Source organism: Cutaneotrichosporon oleaginosum (genome assembly GCF_008065305.1).
Source record: "Cutaneotrichosporon oleaginosum strain ATCC 20508 chromosome Unknown ATCC20508_contig07, whole genome shotgun sequence".
In the NCBI taxonomy this organism is placed as follows: Eukaryota; Fungi; Basidiomycota; class Tremellomycetes; order Trichosporonales; family Trichosporonaceae; genus Cutaneotrichosporon; species Cutaneotrichosporon oleaginosum.
This window is the reverse complement of record NW_027072176.1, coordinates 792,352-808,976: the sequence shown is the minus strand read 5'-3', so window position 1 is coordinate 808,976 and position 16,625 is coordinate 792,352. Positions and strand designations below refer to the sequence as shown.

The 16,625-nt window shown below is 61.0% G+C and overlaps 7 protein-coding genes across 7 annotated transcripts; 3 read left to right on the top strand and 4 right to left on the bottom strand.

The window, feature by feature from the left end:
• Positions 1–1,019: 1,019 nt before the first annotated feature.
• COLE_07548 (uncharacterized protein) lies at positions 1,020–4,186 on the bottom strand (the record flags this gene model as incomplete). Its single annotated transcript, XM_018427032.2, has 6 exons — positions 1,020–1,118; positions 1,274–1,558; positions 1,597–2,412; positions 2,448–3,267; positions 3,319–3,898; positions 3,931–4,186. 6 exons carry the CDS (start codon positions 4,184–4,186, stop codon positions 1,020–1,022), a joined length of 2,856 nt encoding a protein of 951 aa, XP_018275318.1.
• A 282-nt stretch (positions 4,187–4,468) lies between these two features.
• Positions 4,469–5,249, top strand: COLE_07547 (uncharacterized protein; the record flags this gene model as incomplete). The annotated part of the gene is made up of 3 exons (XM_018419484.2): positions 4,469–4,695; positions 4,737–4,842; positions 4,878–5,249. 3 exons carry the CDS (start codon positions 4,469–4,471, stop codon positions 5,247–5,249), a joined length of 705 nt encoding a protein of 234 aa, XP_018275319.1.
• A 350-nt stretch (positions 5,250–5,599) lies between these two features.
• On the top strand, positions 5,600–6,283 carry COLE_07546 (uncharacterized protein; the record flags this gene model as incomplete). The annotated part of the gene is made up of 2 exons (XM_018419483.2): positions 5,600–5,668; positions 5,711–6,283. 2 exons carry the CDS (start codon positions 5,600–5,602, stop codon positions 6,281–6,283), a joined length of 642 nt encoding a protein of 213 aa, XP_018275320.1.
• A 312-nt stretch (positions 6,284–6,595) lies between these two features.
• COLE_07545 (uncharacterized protein) lies at positions 6,596–8,202 on the bottom strand (the record flags this gene model as incomplete). Its single annotated transcript, XM_018424522.2, has 4 exons — positions 6,596–7,396; positions 7,428–7,867; positions 7,978–8,077; positions 8,110–8,202. The coding sequence occupies 4 exons, from the start codon at positions 8,200–8,202 to the stop codon at positions 6,596–6,598; spliced, it is 1,434 nt and encodes a 477-aa protein (XP_018275321.1).
• A 244-nt stretch (positions 8,203–8,446) lies between these two features.
• Positions 8,447–11,671, top strand: COLE_07544 (uncharacterized protein; the record flags this gene model as incomplete). Its single annotated transcript, XM_018424523.2, has 4 exons — positions 8,447–8,966; positions 9,001–9,280; positions 9,316–10,107; positions 10,144–11,671. 4 exons carry the CDS (start codon positions 8,447–8,449, stop codon positions 11,669–11,671), a joined length of 3,120 nt encoding a protein of 1,039 aa, XP_018275322.1.
• Positions 11,672–12,178: 507 nt separating this feature from the next.
• Positions 12,179–13,302, bottom strand: COLE_07543 (uncharacterized protein; the record flags this gene model as incomplete). Its single annotated transcript, XM_018427033.2, has 4 exons — positions 12,179–12,343; positions 12,390–12,641; positions 12,822–13,003; positions 13,218–13,302. 4 exons carry the CDS (start codon positions 13,300–13,302, stop codon positions 12,179–12,181), a joined length of 684 nt encoding a protein of 227 aa, XP_018275323.1.
• A 495-nt stretch (positions 13,303–13,797) lies between these two features.
• On the bottom strand, positions 13,798–15,613 carry COLE_07542 (uncharacterized protein; the record flags this gene model as incomplete). The annotated part of the gene is made up of 3 exons (XM_018425627.1): positions 13,798–13,851; positions 13,891–14,920; positions 14,958–15,613. The coding sequence occupies 3 exons, from the start codon at positions 15,611–15,613 to the stop codon at positions 13,798–13,800; spliced, it is 1,740 nt and encodes a 579-aa protein (XP_018275324.1).
• Positions 15,614–16,625: the final 1,012 nt, after the last annotated feature.

Below are 16,625 nucleotides of genomic sequence, written 5' to 3'. Positions count from 1 at the left end.
GTGGCGTGTGCGAGTGAGCGAGTGAGCTGCAGTAGTGGGAGTGGGGGAGAGGGAGAGGGGGAGAGAGAGAGAGCAAGGCGAGTACGACGTCGAGAGCAAGTAGCTTGGCTGCATTGGCTGGAAACGAAACCTTGTCCTTGTTTCCCGTTCCTCGTTGACAGCTCTTCTCAGCTCCTCAGCGTCATCACTGTGGGAAGACGGCGCCATGCTCCCTCTCGACTCTCGAGAGCAGCATGCATTGCAGCAGAGGCGTCGGACCGCATGGACCGAATGCATTCACAGCGGGAGGCACAGATTACAGCATCGGGTCGCCATGAAACGCCGCGGGCCGCGAGCCTCCCTGGCGTCTACATAAGTCTATGTACAGTACGACCCTCGGTTTCTGGCAAAGTCGCCGCCTCATGGTCTTGCAGTGATCTTGTCGAGTTGTCGAGTGCTCGACGCTTGTCCCAAGTCTTTGAGATGAGGCTTCGAGAGGTGAGATACGATGACGCTGACGTTTATGACAAGACATGGCAGGTCGCGCGCGCTCTGTACGACTTACCCTGTACACTCTGAATTGGTGGCGTTGGTCGCGATGCGATGCGATGCTCCCCTCCGAGCCTCAGTCAACCTCAAAAGGCCTCGAGAGATCTCGAGAGCCTCGACGCCCTCAGCTCGATGCCAAGCCGGATGCATCAACTCATCCATGCTCAAACTTGACACACGCAAACAAACAGAGAATCAGGAACACACTGCAGGGGATCCTCCGAGGGATCAACGCACGTCATGACGATCCCCTCTCATCCCATCCGTGCATCAAAACATCCTCTCGGCGCTGACAACTCTCAGCTCAATCAATACCCATAGCCCTCCTCTGATCCCACAGATCAGATACTGCTGTACTGTAGGAGAATTAGGCCGGCACAACAGGCACAACAGAGCAGAGATGCATCCCCCTCGTCCCCTAGTGTCTAGACGCGTCTCCTGCGCGCCCTCTACAGTGGTGTCATGTCGCAGATTCTACTGAACCAAACCGCCTACATGAACTTGGCGAAGAGCCCGTCCTTCTTCCGCCGCGCGTCCCGCGGCGCGTGGTCGGCCTGCAAATTGACGAGCGACTGCAGCGACCGGAGCACCTGGCGTCAGCAATTGCCCAAGGTTGATTCCAGCTGTGCGTCTCGGACGCGCCATTACGTTGCGCACGTAACGACCTCGTATCATGACATGTTCGAAGACTTTAGGCCGACGCATTCTCTTGCCCCCCCCCCCCCCCCCCCTACCCTCAACTCACCTGCTCAAGCTTGTCCCGCCGCTCCTGCAGCTCGAGGTGCTGCCGGATCTTGGGGTTTTCCAGCGCAAACTTCTTGATCTCGTCCCGGTCCAGGTCGTACAGGATCCGCGAGTCGATCTCGCGCGGGAACTGATAGAAGAACTGCTCGAGAAGCTCAATATTGATAAACATCGTTGACGTGTACGCCAGCTTCTCGGCCACGACGGCCAAGAACGTCTCGGGGCAGAACGCCGCCTGCTCGGGCCCCCCGCGGCACCGCTTGCTCCGGATCGCCTGCTGGCGGAGCTGGGGTTAGCTGGCTCCCGGCTCCACCAAAAACTTACCTTCAGCAGCGCAAGGCGGTTCTGGAGCAGCAGGGCATTTCGCCCGTCGATGAGCTGTGCTGGCGAGTACTTGTACGCGTCGACTTGCGGCGCGCTGTCGTCCTCCCCCTCGCCCTCGCTGCCAGCGCTGCGCAGCCTATTCTTCGCCGTCCACTTCTCCAGCTCGTCCACGTGCTTGACGAGCGCGTTGAGACGGCGCGAGCCGCCCAGCCGCGAGCGGATCTCGTTCAACTTGGCGTCGCACAGCACCATCTCCTCCTGGAACTTGCGGTCGGCCCGCGCCCGCCCGTTCTCCCACTCGCGCTCGTCCACCTCCACCTCGTACTTGTACGGCTTGATGCAGTTCTCGACCTGGTCGGCCGTGATGCCCATGCGGTCGCGGAGGAGGGCATGTGAAAAGTCGACGATGCGCTCGCTCGCCGACGGGTGGAAAGAGAACGGCTCGCCCGTCGCAATGCTGTCTATGAGGCCCCGCAGGCCATCGGCAACGAGTCCTGTCGAGTCACGCCCCACACCGCTCTTGGTCAACAGGCTCGACGCCGTGTCCAGCTTGTACTTCCAGTACTGCTCGAGATCGTCCTGGTTGGCGAGGCGGCGGTCGTCGCCAAGGCGCGTCAACTCAGTCGCACGCGCCTCGTCGTTGAAGTACAGCTGCTCAAGGATGTCCATGACCTTCTCGTCCAACATCGCCGTGAGCTTTGCTCGCACAGCCGGCTTGTTGAATTGCTTCGTGTACTCCTTGAAGCGCGCCTTGAGTGCGTCAGTCGTTTCAGCGACATATGACTCGGCCGTGATCCGCTGGTCGTTGTACTGGACCTGGCTGTTAGCTCGACAGACTCTCCTCGACTCACCTTGAACTGGTAGTTCGCCTCCTCAAGCTCAAGCTGCACCGCGTTCGTGATCCCGTGCAGACTGCCTGCCATGCTTGTCTCGAGAACGTCCATGAGTTGCCTCCTCAGTGTGTCGGTACCAGTGAGGAGTTTGCCCTCGCCACGTCCTCGTACATTGTAATACCGCGCGTTTTCACCGCCAAACACCTCCTCCTCCCGCTTCAGCACGGCGTTCGTGACACGCGGCTGCGAGCGTAGGGAAGAGAAGACACCAGATGTTGGTGGAGCCTTACATACGACGCCCACGTATCCCAGGTGGAGGGGATACTTGTCGCCGCGGATGATGGACGCGCCCTGCTGCGGCGTCACGAGATCCATCTTCGTGACAACGCCAATGGTACGGTTGCCCAAGGGGTCCACGCGACGCGAGGCGCGAAGTGCAGGTGAGTTGGCCAAGTCGACGTCCGCGGCACACACCGCGAGGATGATATTCGGCTCGCGGATGTACTTGTCGCACAGCTCCGAGATGCTCTCCTTCAGCGAGTCAGGCTGGTCCAGGCTCGAAATCTGCACGTAGCCCGGCAGGTCGATGAGCGTGAGGTCTGGAACGTGCGGCGAGTGGATATTCAGGTGGATCGGCTTGTCGGACACGCACTCCTCGGCAGGAACGGCCAGGTTGAGGTCGGTGAGAGTTTTCTGGATCGTCGAGAAATTTGTCACCTTTCCGAGGTGCGGCATGTCTGGGAACTCGCCGTACTCGGCAGGCTGATTCGAGCCAGGCTTGGCAGGCGTGTGGATAAGAGTGAGCTCGATGGGCCGGCGAGTCACCATGTTGTCACCTCTGGATGTCAGCACGATGGCACGCAGGTGGTCGATTGCGACCTGCACTCACTTCGGCAGGAACTCGTGGCCGACAATAGCTTCGAGCACGGAACTCTTTCCAGAGCTTTGTGAACCAATTACGACAATAGAAGGCAGCTTGAGCGCGTCACTCTGGTCAACGCTCAGGAGAACCTGCCTGATCTCGATAAGCTTGCGGGTCAGCTGAAGGAGCTGGTGCTCCTTCGCTGTCCCTTCCGGCTCCTCATCGCCTTCGTGTGCGACTGCCGCCGCTGCAAGCGCAGCTGCTGCTTCAGCACCTCCTCCACTACCACCTCCGCCGCTGCCGCCTCCTTCAGGCTCCTCCTTCGCAGCCGAAGTCGTAACCGTTGCTGTCTTGTCTTCCTCCTTGCTCTTGAATTGGGAGGAGAAGGCATCCCACCACTCCCCTGCCCCACGCTGGAAGGCCTCTATCCGCCCTGTCGCCTCCTCCACTGCCCCCCGCGCGCCGCTCCCTACTCCCTCTCCAAGCGCGCCAAGCGCGCCGCTGCCTACTTCGTAGGCGGCGCCGAGTGCGCCCGCCGTCGTGCCGTAAGCGTTCGACAGGGTGTCCTTGACATTGCCCAGCACCTCGTTGGTCGCATTCCGCACGCCTGGGGTCAGGTCTATCTACATCGCGGCGCACCTTCGAGCTTGTAGTTTGCGTACCCGAATCCGCCGGCACCAACGGCCATTCCGTACAGCGGCACACGGAATGCGCGGGCCATCAGGCGCGGAATCGTGCCGAAGGAGATTGCCCGGACGTGCATCGAGCGGGAGGGAATCGTTACCCTTCCTGCTGAGGTGACGAACGGAGAGGGTGCAGACGGGTGGTAGCGCAACGCCAGAGGCCGCGGAGTGCCGAGCGCCCGCGGGCGGAGGGCGGGGACTCGGCGAAGCATCGTGTGGAGCCGGTTATCGGATATGTACAATTGCAGCCGGCTTTTCTATTGTGGTGATCTCTACGGAGGAGCCGTGAGAGCGTTGTCGCCGTTGAAAAGGAGATGTTGAGATGGATGAGAGATGAGAAAGCGGAGCGAGTTGAACGTCATGGCCCGCCGATCTGCCGGAGGCTGGTAAGCGGGTGGCAACTTCGGCACGGGACTAATGCCACGTGGGAGATCGTCATCCATCCCAAAAGTCTGAATACGTTCTTCTTGTCAATCGTCTATTGCCCTCCATCAATGAGTCGCCTCCAGTCTCTATCCACGCCGTCGCGGCGGTCTCGGGTGTCGCCGTCTCCCTCGCCCGCGCCCTCTTCTCCTCGCCCCCCAACGGAGACTACCAATCACCGATACCTTCGCCTCGTCCTTTCAGAGGTTAAGACAGTCCTCGCAACATGGGACGACATCATCCTCCAAGACGGCTTGAGGGCTGGCAAGGCGTGCATTGATGAGGCCACGGAGATGGAGTAAGCAAAGTGACACAGGTGCGAGCGACGGCTGACAAAAGTAACATCCTCACAATGCCCGATGGGCCCGAGCGCCCGCGTGTTGCACCGCATCTGGTCGCACTCGGTGATGCGCGTGCCGCCCTCCGTGCAAGCCTCTCCAAGCTCGTAAGCGGCCATGAAGCTGCAGCAGCTGACAACAGGATAAGCTACTGATGAAGCTCTCCAAGCTCATCGAACAGGCCGAGACGCTCTTCCTTGATGCGTACGCGAAACAGCAGGCCTCCGGGCCCATGTGGCTGTCCTGGACGCTGGAAGACTTTGTCGACTCCATCCCTCCTCTCCTTTCTTCCCATCACAGCGAGCTGCTGGAGCTTACCGCGCTCGCCAATACCCTCCTGGACCCCAGCACGAAGTTCGGGGCGGCGCGAGCCGCTCTCGAGAGGTGGCGTGATCTCGGACGTGGCGGGGAGCGCTGGTGCGAGGCGCGAGAGTGGGAGGAGATGGTGGACCTCGAAATCGGCAATGGGGATGGAGAGGAAGGGAAGGAGGACAGGCGGCGCAAGAAGCGCTGATGTGGAACGCCTCACCACGTGCCGCCGTCATGCCAAGGCGGCCAGTTGGAGTGATGGGATGATGCGCGTCGTTGACCGTGCGCGGTATGCACGGCAATGCGATGCGGAATAGCGGTGACGGCCAACGACAGCAAACGCTTGCGCCGTTGTTGTGCCCTCTTCTCAGCCGCTGTGCGCATTCAACAGTGGTGAACGGGTGTCTGTCCATCTGTGTCGCTAGTGACATGCCTCGCGCCACAGGCCTTCATGTTGGACTCAGATCCACACTATTCAATCCTCCGCCTACAAAAGCTCGCAACTCTGCATCTGTGTTTGTCTTGCTGCTCTGACTTCAACTACTCATCGCCACTATGGGTGCCAAACAGTCCGTCCCAGTCGAGGACGAGTCGTATGGCATCGCCGAGATGTTTGATGCTCCCGTGAGTCCCCAGCTCTTTCATCAAGTCACCTTTTGACGGCAGAACAAGCGCAGTACCCCGTTCTTGGGTCGGATTGCCGACAAGCTTCCCTTAACGCGCCGTTTCGCAACTCGTCGTTATCCCACCACCACACGGCACGCTGGCCTTGATTCGCTCGACAGCATCGGTGAGATGCGCTCTGCCTTGTCAGCCATGGGCGGATGGAACGAGCACCATGAGCGCGAAGTGATCCGTCCTACCGGGAGAGCGAGGCAGCTACAGCGCCAGCGACAACGTCGCCAACAACGGAAGGCAGGCGAGTGCAGCGAAGAGCGCAAGCGGGCGGACAGCCGCAGGCGACGCCGGCTTACAATGTCTACGCTAGAGGAGACGAGTGACGAGGGACTGCAGGGATTCGAATCCTCGTCGGATTCTTGCAGCTCCCCGGTCTCTTCCTCATCTCATGCGTGTGTCCACGTGCCTCTGCCATCGTCGTCCATGGCCCCACTCCCCGACTCTGCCCTCAAGGCAGCCTTTCCGACTTTTGTGATCGAGGTCGCCCGATCTCACGTCGTAGTTTCCTCGTCCCCCGACCAGCATACTCCACTGCGCTGGATGCCGCGCACAAGCATCTAGGACCGAAGGCGGCTTCTTACTGCTCGAGAGCTCGAGTATGTCGATGCGATTGTGGCACACATGAACAGCATGAGCTCTGAAGACTACCGACCTGAGTGGGATCTAGGTGGCGACACCGGGCAGAATATCGGAGGGCAGGTGGCATTCCATGAACAACACTTCTCCCGCCGCAACCACGCTGCCAGTGTTTCTTGCCCTAACATCATCATATAGAGCATTTCAACCCCGACATAATTTTCCGTGTAAATCACTCGAAGCTGTAGCGCGATGCACCCGATGCGAGAAGTATGCCATGCAGTTGTGCTCTATCATCTAATCTGTCCCCATCCATCGGCGGAACCACCACCGCGGCCCGCCACCCAAGATATCGTGCCAGAGGGTATTGGTCAGCGCGCCACGCAAGAAGTCGAGCCGCACGTCTGGATCCTCGCCCCTCCCAATACGCGCCATCTGCCACTCATGCCACACGGTAGACACGCCAGCGCCGACGAGCTTGATCCCATCATCTCGCCGCGCCACGACGCCATTCCGTTCCCTCCCTGGCCTCGAACTCTTGCCGCCTCCCAAAAGGCGGCGATAGAACTCGCTGCCCGGAATACTGTATGGTGCGACGCGCGCCTTCTCGGGCCCCAGCGCGCGGTTGAGGAGCACGCGCACCGGTAATTCGGGGAAGAGTGCAGCCGGGCGGCCGATGCCCGCGAGATCTGCCGCGCGCGAGCGGATGCAGCGCGCAATCAAGCTGCGGTCGTGCAGGCCGCCCGTGAGCATAATTGCCGGGCCCTCGGGCGCGGGCGGGAGGGTAGGGAGGAGGGCGCGGGTGAAGTGGGCGAAGAGGGCTTCGCGGCCCATTTCCGCGAAGGCCGGGTTGCCGTACGTGCCGCCCGAGACCTCGAAGATGTCGACGAGGCGCCAGGATACGATTTCGCGAATGACCGCGGCCGCGGCGTCTTCGTCCAGGCCGCCAGAGACGAAGTCGGAGCAGTTGATCTTGAGGGCCTTGACAAAGCGGCGCTCCGTGGCGGCGTGGATGCCCGTCAAGATCAGCCAGAGGAGGTGTAGGCGCACGGGGATGCGCTCGGGCACGCCGGGAAGCGGGCGCGGATGGGGGTTGGTCTGCGTCAGTACACGGCAAAGATCGGCTTACTAGTGGAGAGAGGTACTCGGCAAGGAGGTACCCGTGCGCGGCGTGTACTTGTACACCGCCCCAGCCGGCGTCTTCTACGGCGGTGGCGGCATCGACGAACTTGCCGGCAATCTCACACCACTCGGCCGGGTTGGTGACAGCGCGTGCTGCGACAGGCCACAGCGTCCGCTCGATCACCCACGCCATCAGCCCGCGCCCTACGGATGGGCGGCCGGAGGTCGGTCCGACCGAGGGCACCCACGGCGCACGCGTGAGGCTGTACGTCGCGGAAGACTGCATCCCGGCGTGGTTTAGCTGCACTAATGTCAAGGGTTTTGGCTCGGGCGCGTCGGCGAGCAGGCTCTCATGCAACTCGTGGAAGAGGGGCACCGTATGCGGCGAGTCGTATATCCGCAGGTCGTGCGGGGTCGCGGGCTGCGCGGCGTCCACTTGGACGTTGCCTGCGGTCAGCGGTGTCCTCCGGCTGAAATACGGTGCACGGACGGTCATGACCGGGGAACATGACGGCGCGGCCAACGTTGCCCGGCTCCACAATTTCGGCTGGACATACCCGTCAACACCACACCCCATCCGCCGCGTCCCCATCGCCGATACAGACGCCGATGTCGCCGCCCGGGCAGACCGCCGGCGAGTCCCTCCTCCATCGCCGCCTGTGGTCAGCTCCTCCAGGCAAACCGCGTACCTTCACAAGACGGTTGTGGATGACGACACCATTGGGGAGGGTGACGGGGGAGGAGAGGAGGTCGATATCGTCTGTGGGATATTCGTCGTTCATGAGCGCAGTCCGAGAGAGTGTAGAGGAGATGGTCAAGAGCAAGATGTAGAACCTGTAGAGATGCGCGAGAGGAGAAGTAATATACTGACCGCCTTGCACGCGCCGTGCCCGACGATCAAGGCACCCACAACAAATACCCACGTGGCGCATATCACATCCCCCCGCTTTAGGCTCTGTTGACCTGATCACTGCTCGTTAATCCACCTCGCTCTCATTCACTCTTCCCCACCATCTGGCCGGCACCATGGACGTCGACGAAGACGACACGCTCGGCTCGGCGTTTGGCCTGGGCTCCGTCCTCGCCGAGGCCGGTGTCGATGAGGCTGCCCTCAACGCCTTCCTCGAGCGCACGGAGGGCAAGAACTCGCGTGCCCTCGAGACGGCCATTCAGCAGGGCGACGAGAAGTACATGGACGACGTGAGCGATGATGAGCTCCCCGATGAGAGCGCAGAAGATCGCGCCGCGCGCGCGCGCGAGCAGGCTGCGATCAGGGCGAACGAGGAGCGATGGGCGCGACGTGCCGCTGCAGAGCTGGCGGGGGTCGGGGCGGGACCGAGCGACAAGGAGAAGCGAAGGAAACGGCAGGCCGAGCGTGCGGCTGCTGAGAAAGACGTTGTGCGCGCAGTTTGGCCCGACTTCAGGCAGGGGACGGTGCTCAAGATGTCCGAGGTGTTCTATGAGACACCGGCGGCGCGAGGGGCGATGGCAGCGGCTCTCAAGAAGAAGAAGCGACGGTTGCTGGATGGGTTGCCTCACGAGACTTGTGAGCCTCCTCGCCAAGGTCAAGCTGACGCCAGTTATGGTCACGGTTGAGCCTCAGAAGGAGCGCCCGCCCACCATGAGCTTCCTTCTGCCAAACCTCCCACCATTGCCGGTGCACAACCCGTCAGAAGCCAGCTACCTTACGCCTGTAGGACAGTTGTTTGACCAGCAATGGGTCAAAGAGGCGCGCGAAAGGAGACGGAAAGATATGACACGCCCTCCACGAGGTGTGCGTTTCGACGACAACGTTGAAATTCTGGAGGAAAAGCCGCTTGACCTCGCCGACTGGGAGAGGGATATTGTCATGTGTGGCCTGTGAGCGGCCTTCATTTGACGCTCGCTGACATCAGTGACCTTGCTATGACGGCGCACGATCCGCTGCAGCTCCGCAACGAGCACCTTGAGAAGAGTGATTGGATTGCAGATGTCATCTGGGATGCCCGCCGCGCATCACCTGACCTCATCGACGTGCACAGCGACGACGAGGAGACGGTGGCGATTAGGGAAAAGGAGACACCCATGACCGCCGCTCAGAGCAAGCTTGACCCGTTCAATCTGTCCAACGACCATCTGTATGAGCACAACCGCGCCTCGCGATTCCGTATTCGCCAGACTTTCGGCGCCATCGAGGTATTCCACAGCCAACCGGCCAAGATCTTGCAGATGCCGTATTACAAGACGACTCTGGACAAGAACGAGGCGCGCATGTGGCACCGCACACCGCTTCAGTTCCCGACCGGGGTGTGGAACTCGTTCTCTAAGCTTAAGGCGAACCATAATACCCAGCGTAAAAGTCGCTTGATGGCTGATCCGAGCGAGCGGTTCAAAACGACCAAGGACCTCAGCCTGACAGAGAAGGGTCCATTTGTACTCCTCGAGTTCTCCGAGGAGTATCCTCCTATAATGAGCGGGTACGGAATGGGCACGACCATCGTCAATTACTACCGCAAGAAGGATGACAAGGATGACACCGTGCCCAAGCTCGACCTGGGGCAACCGAGCATCCTGAACGTCGGCGACACGGAGCCATTCCTCCTCAGCTACGTCGACCCCGGGAAGGTCACGCAGATCATCCACAACAATCTCATCCGCGCCCCCATCTGGAAGCACACCCACGAGTCTACCGACTTCCTCGTCATCCGGTGAGCTTGTCAGAGCATATCGAGATCTAACGCTAGGCAAACGATAAACAATCACACGACGTACCATATTCGCGAGATCAAGGACCTCTTCGTCGTCGGACAGACAGTGCCGCACGAATCCGAGGTGCCCGGTCCACACGCGCGGAAGAATACCAACACCGCCAAGCTGCGACTGATGATATTCGCCTGGATCTTGATCAAGAAGAACAAGGAGCCCCAGCATCAAAGGGTCAAGCTCTCGCGGCTGCAGAAATATTTCCCGGACCAAACCGAGCTGCAGATGCGCCAGCGCCTCAAGATCAAGGGTAACGAGTTCCTCGAGTACGACAAGGAGGCGGGCTTCCACTCGGGCTTCTGGAAGCTGAACCCGAACTACGACTTCCCCACCGAGCGCAAGGAAGTCGAGGCACTCGTCACACCCGAGATGGCGTCGCTTTACGAGGCAATGCAGGTCGGCGCGCAGCACCTCCGTGATGCTGGCTACACTAAGACGGCAGAGGGAAACGCAGACGACGAGTTTGGCGATGGCACTGAAGCGGGTCTGGATGTGGAGCAGCGTCTTGCGGTCTGGAGCACGACGCTCAACTACAAGAAGGCCGAGGCGCAGAAGGCGTGGCTGCAGGTGCACGGTGATGGCGACCCGACAGGCCGAGGTGAGGGCTTCTCGTTCCTCAAGACGAACATGAAGAACTACTTCTTGCGCAAGGGCGAGACCGAGGAGGGTCGCCGCCTCGAGGCAGAGGCCAAGGCCGGCGGCGGGCCGGTCAAGATCTCCAATGCGGAGCAGAATCGCATCTACGAGGAAGAGAAACGCAAGGTCTGGGATTTGCAGTGGAAGGCGCTCAGCAATCCCGTCCCGCCCGCGCTCGACCTGGATTTGACAGCGGAGACGGTTGAGCCGAACCAGGCAATGGGCCCGCGCTTCCCCAAGGCCGAGCGCGCATTTTCGCGCAGCGGCAGCACGTTCGAATCGCCAATGGACGACCCGCGGTCCCCGTCCGCGTTCTCCTTCGACGGCGAGAGTCAGTTCACAGGCAACGACCGGGGCGCACACAAGGTGCTGCGGATCAAGCGCATCGTGCGAGGCAAGCAAACGGTGGAGATTGTGCGCGACCAAGCCGTCATCCAGTCGTACCTCCGTCGCGTAGAGGAGCGCAAGCTCGCACAATACACCGACGAGCTGGAGCACCTCGCGCCGACAGGCAATGCGGAGGAGGACGAGCTCAAGATCCAGGCGATCCGGGCCGAGGTGCTGCGCCTCAAGAAGAACCAGGTGCGGCGACAGCAGCGCAAGAAGTACCAGGGCAAGGGCGAGCTGCCCGAGGTCGCGGAGGGCGAGGGCAAGCGCCGCTGCGGCGCGTGCGGCGCGTACGGGCACACCAAGGCGAACCGGAACTGTCCCAAGTTCAACGCTAAGCAGGCCGACTCGTCGGGGACGACGCCTGTCGCGGGCCCCACGCCGTACGGGTACGGGGCGCAGATGGATGCGTATGCCCCTGCGACACCGGACGCGCCCAGCCCCGCGCCGATGAAGATCAAGTTGGCGCTGGGTGGGCCGCGCTGAGCCGAGCGCGAGCGCGCGCGAGAGAGAGCGGGCGGGAGGACATGCGTAGAGAAGTACAAACACCACATTATTGTATAACACCAACAGTCACACATTCCACGAGCGGGATGATGAAAGATGTAGCCATGTACAGCAAGTCAGCCGCGTGTGTACAGGTCGTTTCGCACCTCGTTCGGCATACGCTGATCTGTCTGTGATGTAGTCTAACCTCCCGATCGGGGCGAGACGACAGCAGGAGGGGGGCCGCTACCAGTCTCCAAAGCATGTGGCGTGTGGCCAGATCTGCAAAGCTCGCCGTCAGCAGTTGCCGTCGACCGCTGATGAAGGCTGTCTCCTCTCCACCACTCCGTGTCTTGACCACCTGACCAGGAGTCTAGCAACAGACGCGTACAAGTGTGACAATTAAGATGCATGCTCGCGCCCTCGTGCCGAGGAGGGCGCGTGCGACCTAGAGGAACATTAGACAGTGTCTGCACATGACGGGTAGTATGACTGGAGACAAGACGCTTAGAAAGCGGCGACGGCGGCGGCGGCGAGGAGGAGGCCAGCGGCGCTGAACGAGGCTGAGATCCCGGCACCCGAGCCGGCGGTGGGGACGGCGCTGGCAGGCGTCGAAGCGTTAGCGGCGGCGGCTGAGCCCGAGCCGGAGGCGGAGGCGTTTGCCGAGCCCGTCTGAGGTCAGCGACAGTGCTTGCTCAGCGCAGTGAGGTTCACTTACGGGTGCAGGGGCCGAGGTGAGGGGACCCGAGGGGGCAAAGGTCGCGTTGAGGACGCCAGAGGGATAGGCGACGGTGGTGGGGACAGGGAACTCGCCCGAGAACGACTTGGGGAACTGGTCCTCGACACACTCCTGGGCGAGCGACTGCTGCGCCTTGTTGAGGAGGTCGATTTCGAACTGGATCACGCCGGCGCCGGGGCCCTCGACGAGCGTGCAGTTGATACAGACCTGGAGGTCGGTGAGGAGGGTGCCCTGGGCGTCAGTGGGGGGTTACAGAGTTGCCAGAACGAGGGAGCGAGGGAAGGGCTCTTAGCGAAAGGCCAGGGCGTAAGTAGTCGCCGTCAGTGGTCTTTGGCGACCCAACTGGATGCTCCAGTAGGCTGGCTATATACGCCCGTTTGATCTCGTCTCGCTGTTTAGCAGGTAACTCACGTTGCACGCGCCGGCGCAGATCTCAGCGCCGGGGTTGCCGGGGCAGGTGGTGAACAGGTCCTTGTAGTATTTGCAAGGGGCGTCGCACGCGGGGGGGATCAGGTGCATGGGAAGAGCCTCGGTGTGGTGCTGGCGCTTGGCAAGAGCAGCGACAGCGCGCTCCGAGGGGGAGGCGAAGACGACTGGGGTGAGCGGGGGGTGGGGGGGAGGAAGTGGGGGGAAGGGGAAGAAGCAGGAGGCAAGATATCTGGCAGTGAACGAGAGGGAAAGTCGAGGTCGGGTCTGAAGCCAGTGGAGACAATGACGGGGACGGTATGGACAGACGTGTTGGACGCGTCTGCCGTCCTAACTCTCCAATCTACTGATCGACAAAGCCGTCGGAAGGATGTGACGCACGCAGCCGCGACATTGGCGAGGACGGCGCGCCCGCGAGGGCGGAGGACGCACCAGAAGCAGCGAATAGGGCGGCGAAGAGACGCATAGTGAGTGTGGGACGGAGGCGGCAGAGAGGATGAGAGAAAGCAAGAAGAGATAGAGATGGGAGAACGGAGAAGGGTGCTGCATGAGAAGTAAGTGGGAGCTAGTGAGTGGGGTGAGTTGGGTGCGAGGAGCGGGCGTGTGCGAGGGAGAATTGACGCGTTGCTTGGCAGGGAGGAGACGCGCTCGGACGCGTCGAGTTGTGTCAGTCGACCGAGGAGCGGAGGAGGAGAGCAGCAGCTTCTGTAATAGATCAGATGCCAAGGCCGCTCGGGCGCCACCAGGAGAGAGTTGGACGCCACAGGGTCGAGAGAATGGACGATGGTGAGCACGGTGGATTGGACGGCGAGCGACGGAATAGCCTCGGCAATTTGATTCCGTTGGTCGGTCATGCCCGGTCATGCCTCGACTGTTTCAGAGCTTGCCAATGCCACAACATACATCCAGGATATACAAAAGATACACGCAAGTCACGAGCAGATGTCTTGTCAGTCACAGTCTACTCGGCGTCGCCTCGGCGCTGCGCTGCTACATGCGCCGCCCGCTCCGGCTGCTGCGGTCAGTGTACCCTTGTCCGCATGCGCCTACGCACGTCGCAGCCACGGCCGTAGCCGCGGAAGCCGCACTGTAGGCGCTGATTCGGGTCTGTCTTCTTCCCCTTGTAACTCCAGCGCCGGCGCTTCTTGCCCTCCCTCTCCTTGCACCCCCCCGTCTTCTTCTCCCCCTTGGAGGTCTTGGAGGAACAGCGCTTGCCCGCGCTGCGGGCTCCGGCGACAGCACCGCCGAGTAGCTCGGTGCTGACAGCTCTGGCCTTGTCGACGGCGAGTTGCCCGCGAGTCAATGCGACATCGAGGCCACGGCGCGCTTGCATGATGCCGCGCCATCCGCGGGCCTGGAGCTGGCGCACTCTGTCCGCAGCCTGTACGCAGCGTCTGTCCGAGCACACACGCTCACGGGTGGCCCTGTAAAGATCGGACATTGTATGCGACGTCTCTATCGCGCTCTCAACGACAGCGCGGACCGCGGGTGACTTGACAAGCGCTTTGAGTAATTCGCGCTGATACTTGACTTCTAGCTCGATTTCACTGCGAAGCCACTGGCCGGCGTGATTCGTCATGTCTACAACCAGTTTCGCCATCCAACGGGTGTAGACGTCAATGGCGATGAGACCGTCGACGACATAGGCGGTCAAGGAGGCGGCCCGTGGGCAAATGCACTGCGCTGGAGGGCACTGACACGTCTTGCGTCTGAACTGGGGCACGACCGACAAGGAGTTGGCCACAGTCGTCGCAATGAGATCAGTTGAGCTCTCACCGCTCTTGCGCAACTTGCTCCAGACGTAGGAGTACTCGGAGGGCGCTGTGGGCGCCTCGGTGGGGATTTCCTTCGGCGCGACTGCGCTCGATGTCGTGAGAGCCGCAAGAGTGTCCTTGACGATCTGCAGATCTGCAGTACCGAGCGCCCAATGACTGCCAGAGGCTGGGGGAGGGGGGGGAGGCTGCGATGTTGGGGTTGAGCTCGTTCCCCACTTATGTGACAGCATCGTAATGACATCAAAGGGCGAAAGTTCGAAGTGCGTCAGTATAAGCAGCAGCATCCCGATTAGGACGGGTAGGACAGGCCTGGTGTTAACCAATGCTCTGAGAAGGGTCCACCTACCATCGCTTTCCCTCAGCACCGGGAGGGTGAGCAAGAAAGGGATTGCCCGGTGCTGTCTTCTTCTTAGCGTCAGGTGGGGGCATTGCGAGCGCAATTGGTGCTGCGGCCTCTGTCTCAACAAGCGGGGATTCATCTTGCTCGATGAATGAATCAGCGGTGCGGCGAGGGATTGCGCGAATGTTTGGGAAGCTATGAACAGGTGTGTTGTTCGTAATGGTCCCAGTGGTTGTTAGGCTTGCATTCGAGCTGGTGGGATCGGGGAAGATCCACGAGTTCTTAAACTCGAAGGCATTCGAGGCCGCAGGAGTGTCGTCATCGGCGTACAGCGAGTCCTCGATGTCGAGCTCAGTCCTGGTCTTTTGAAACTCGGGCCAAGCTGGCTCCTCGTCGTCCTCATCCTCGTCCTCGCTAGCGCTCACATCGCTCGGCTCGCGGCTGGACACAGCCAGGTCCGAGAGTATGCTTGACCCGAGTGCCGAGGCGGTAGAAGCAGCAGCGCTTGCGGCATCGGCATTGTCAACATTGAGCCACCCCTCGTCGTCCAAGTCGGACGAGTTGATAGAGAGGTCGTCATCGTGGTCCTCCTCCTCGATGGGCGCAGCGGTAAGATCGGGCGAGGGAGGCTCGTCAATCTCTACGGTTGGGAGGCGCGTCATTGAGCTTGGCCGGTCAGCGACCCATTCGCGACAGTACTCCGACATGAGGGGGGCGGTGTTGGGTGAGGCTTCGGAACAGGGCGAGGGTGGCGTTCAGGTAGGGCAGAGAAGTACGCCCGGGATATGTTCAGAAGGGGCAAGCTAATGGCTGACGAGGGGTAGAGGAGCGATGCGGTGGGGTGGAAGGGGGGAGAGTGGGTATATACTGAAGACTGGGGATGCGTGGAAGTGGTGCAGAAGAGGAGCTGATGGGAGTTGGAGACGACAGGGACGAGGATGGAGTGCTCGCTAGTCAAGCCCCGGTGCGGAATGGGGCGGGGTGTGAGAGCAGTGGCCGTGGCCTCCAGTGTAATGTGCAAGCTTGGGAGGACTGGAAGCTTGAGAAGGAGGTAGTTGGTAGAGGATAGACAGAAAGAGAGAGAGAGAGAGAGAGAGAGAGAGAGAGAGAGAGAGAAGAGAAAGAGATTGAATGGAGAGGGGGGGTAGGTGGCGGAGGGGGAGCGGAGGCAACGTACCTGTCTGTGTAGGATGTCTATGACCGCACTGCAGCTGCGGCGGCGGCGGAGGCAACTGTGGCAGTCGAGAGTCTAGTCAACCGATCGGATTCAGGTGCAGGAGACAGAAGCCAGAAGCGTGCAGACAATGTAGTGCGCCGAGGCTGATGGTTCGCGGGTGAGTGAATCTAGCGCGCAGGGTGGTGGCGAATAGTGTCCGGGGTGAGGTGACAGCTCTACCTTCTGGTCGTTACGTGGAGCACCGAGGGATGAGGGAGGGGGGGGGGGTAGGTAGGGAGAAGTAGGTGCGAGTGAGAAGAGATGAGGAGCAGGAGACGTGGAGAGGAGGGGAGGAGGGGAGGAGGGGAGGAGAGACGTGGACGAGACGGGGTGGGTGTCAGCACATGATGAGAGCAGAGATGGTCATGCGGGGGCGTACCTGGGGTGTGAGGGAGAGATGTGTTCTTTTGATTCTGACAGGGCTAGAAATGTGGTGGAAGATGTGGATGATGTTGAAG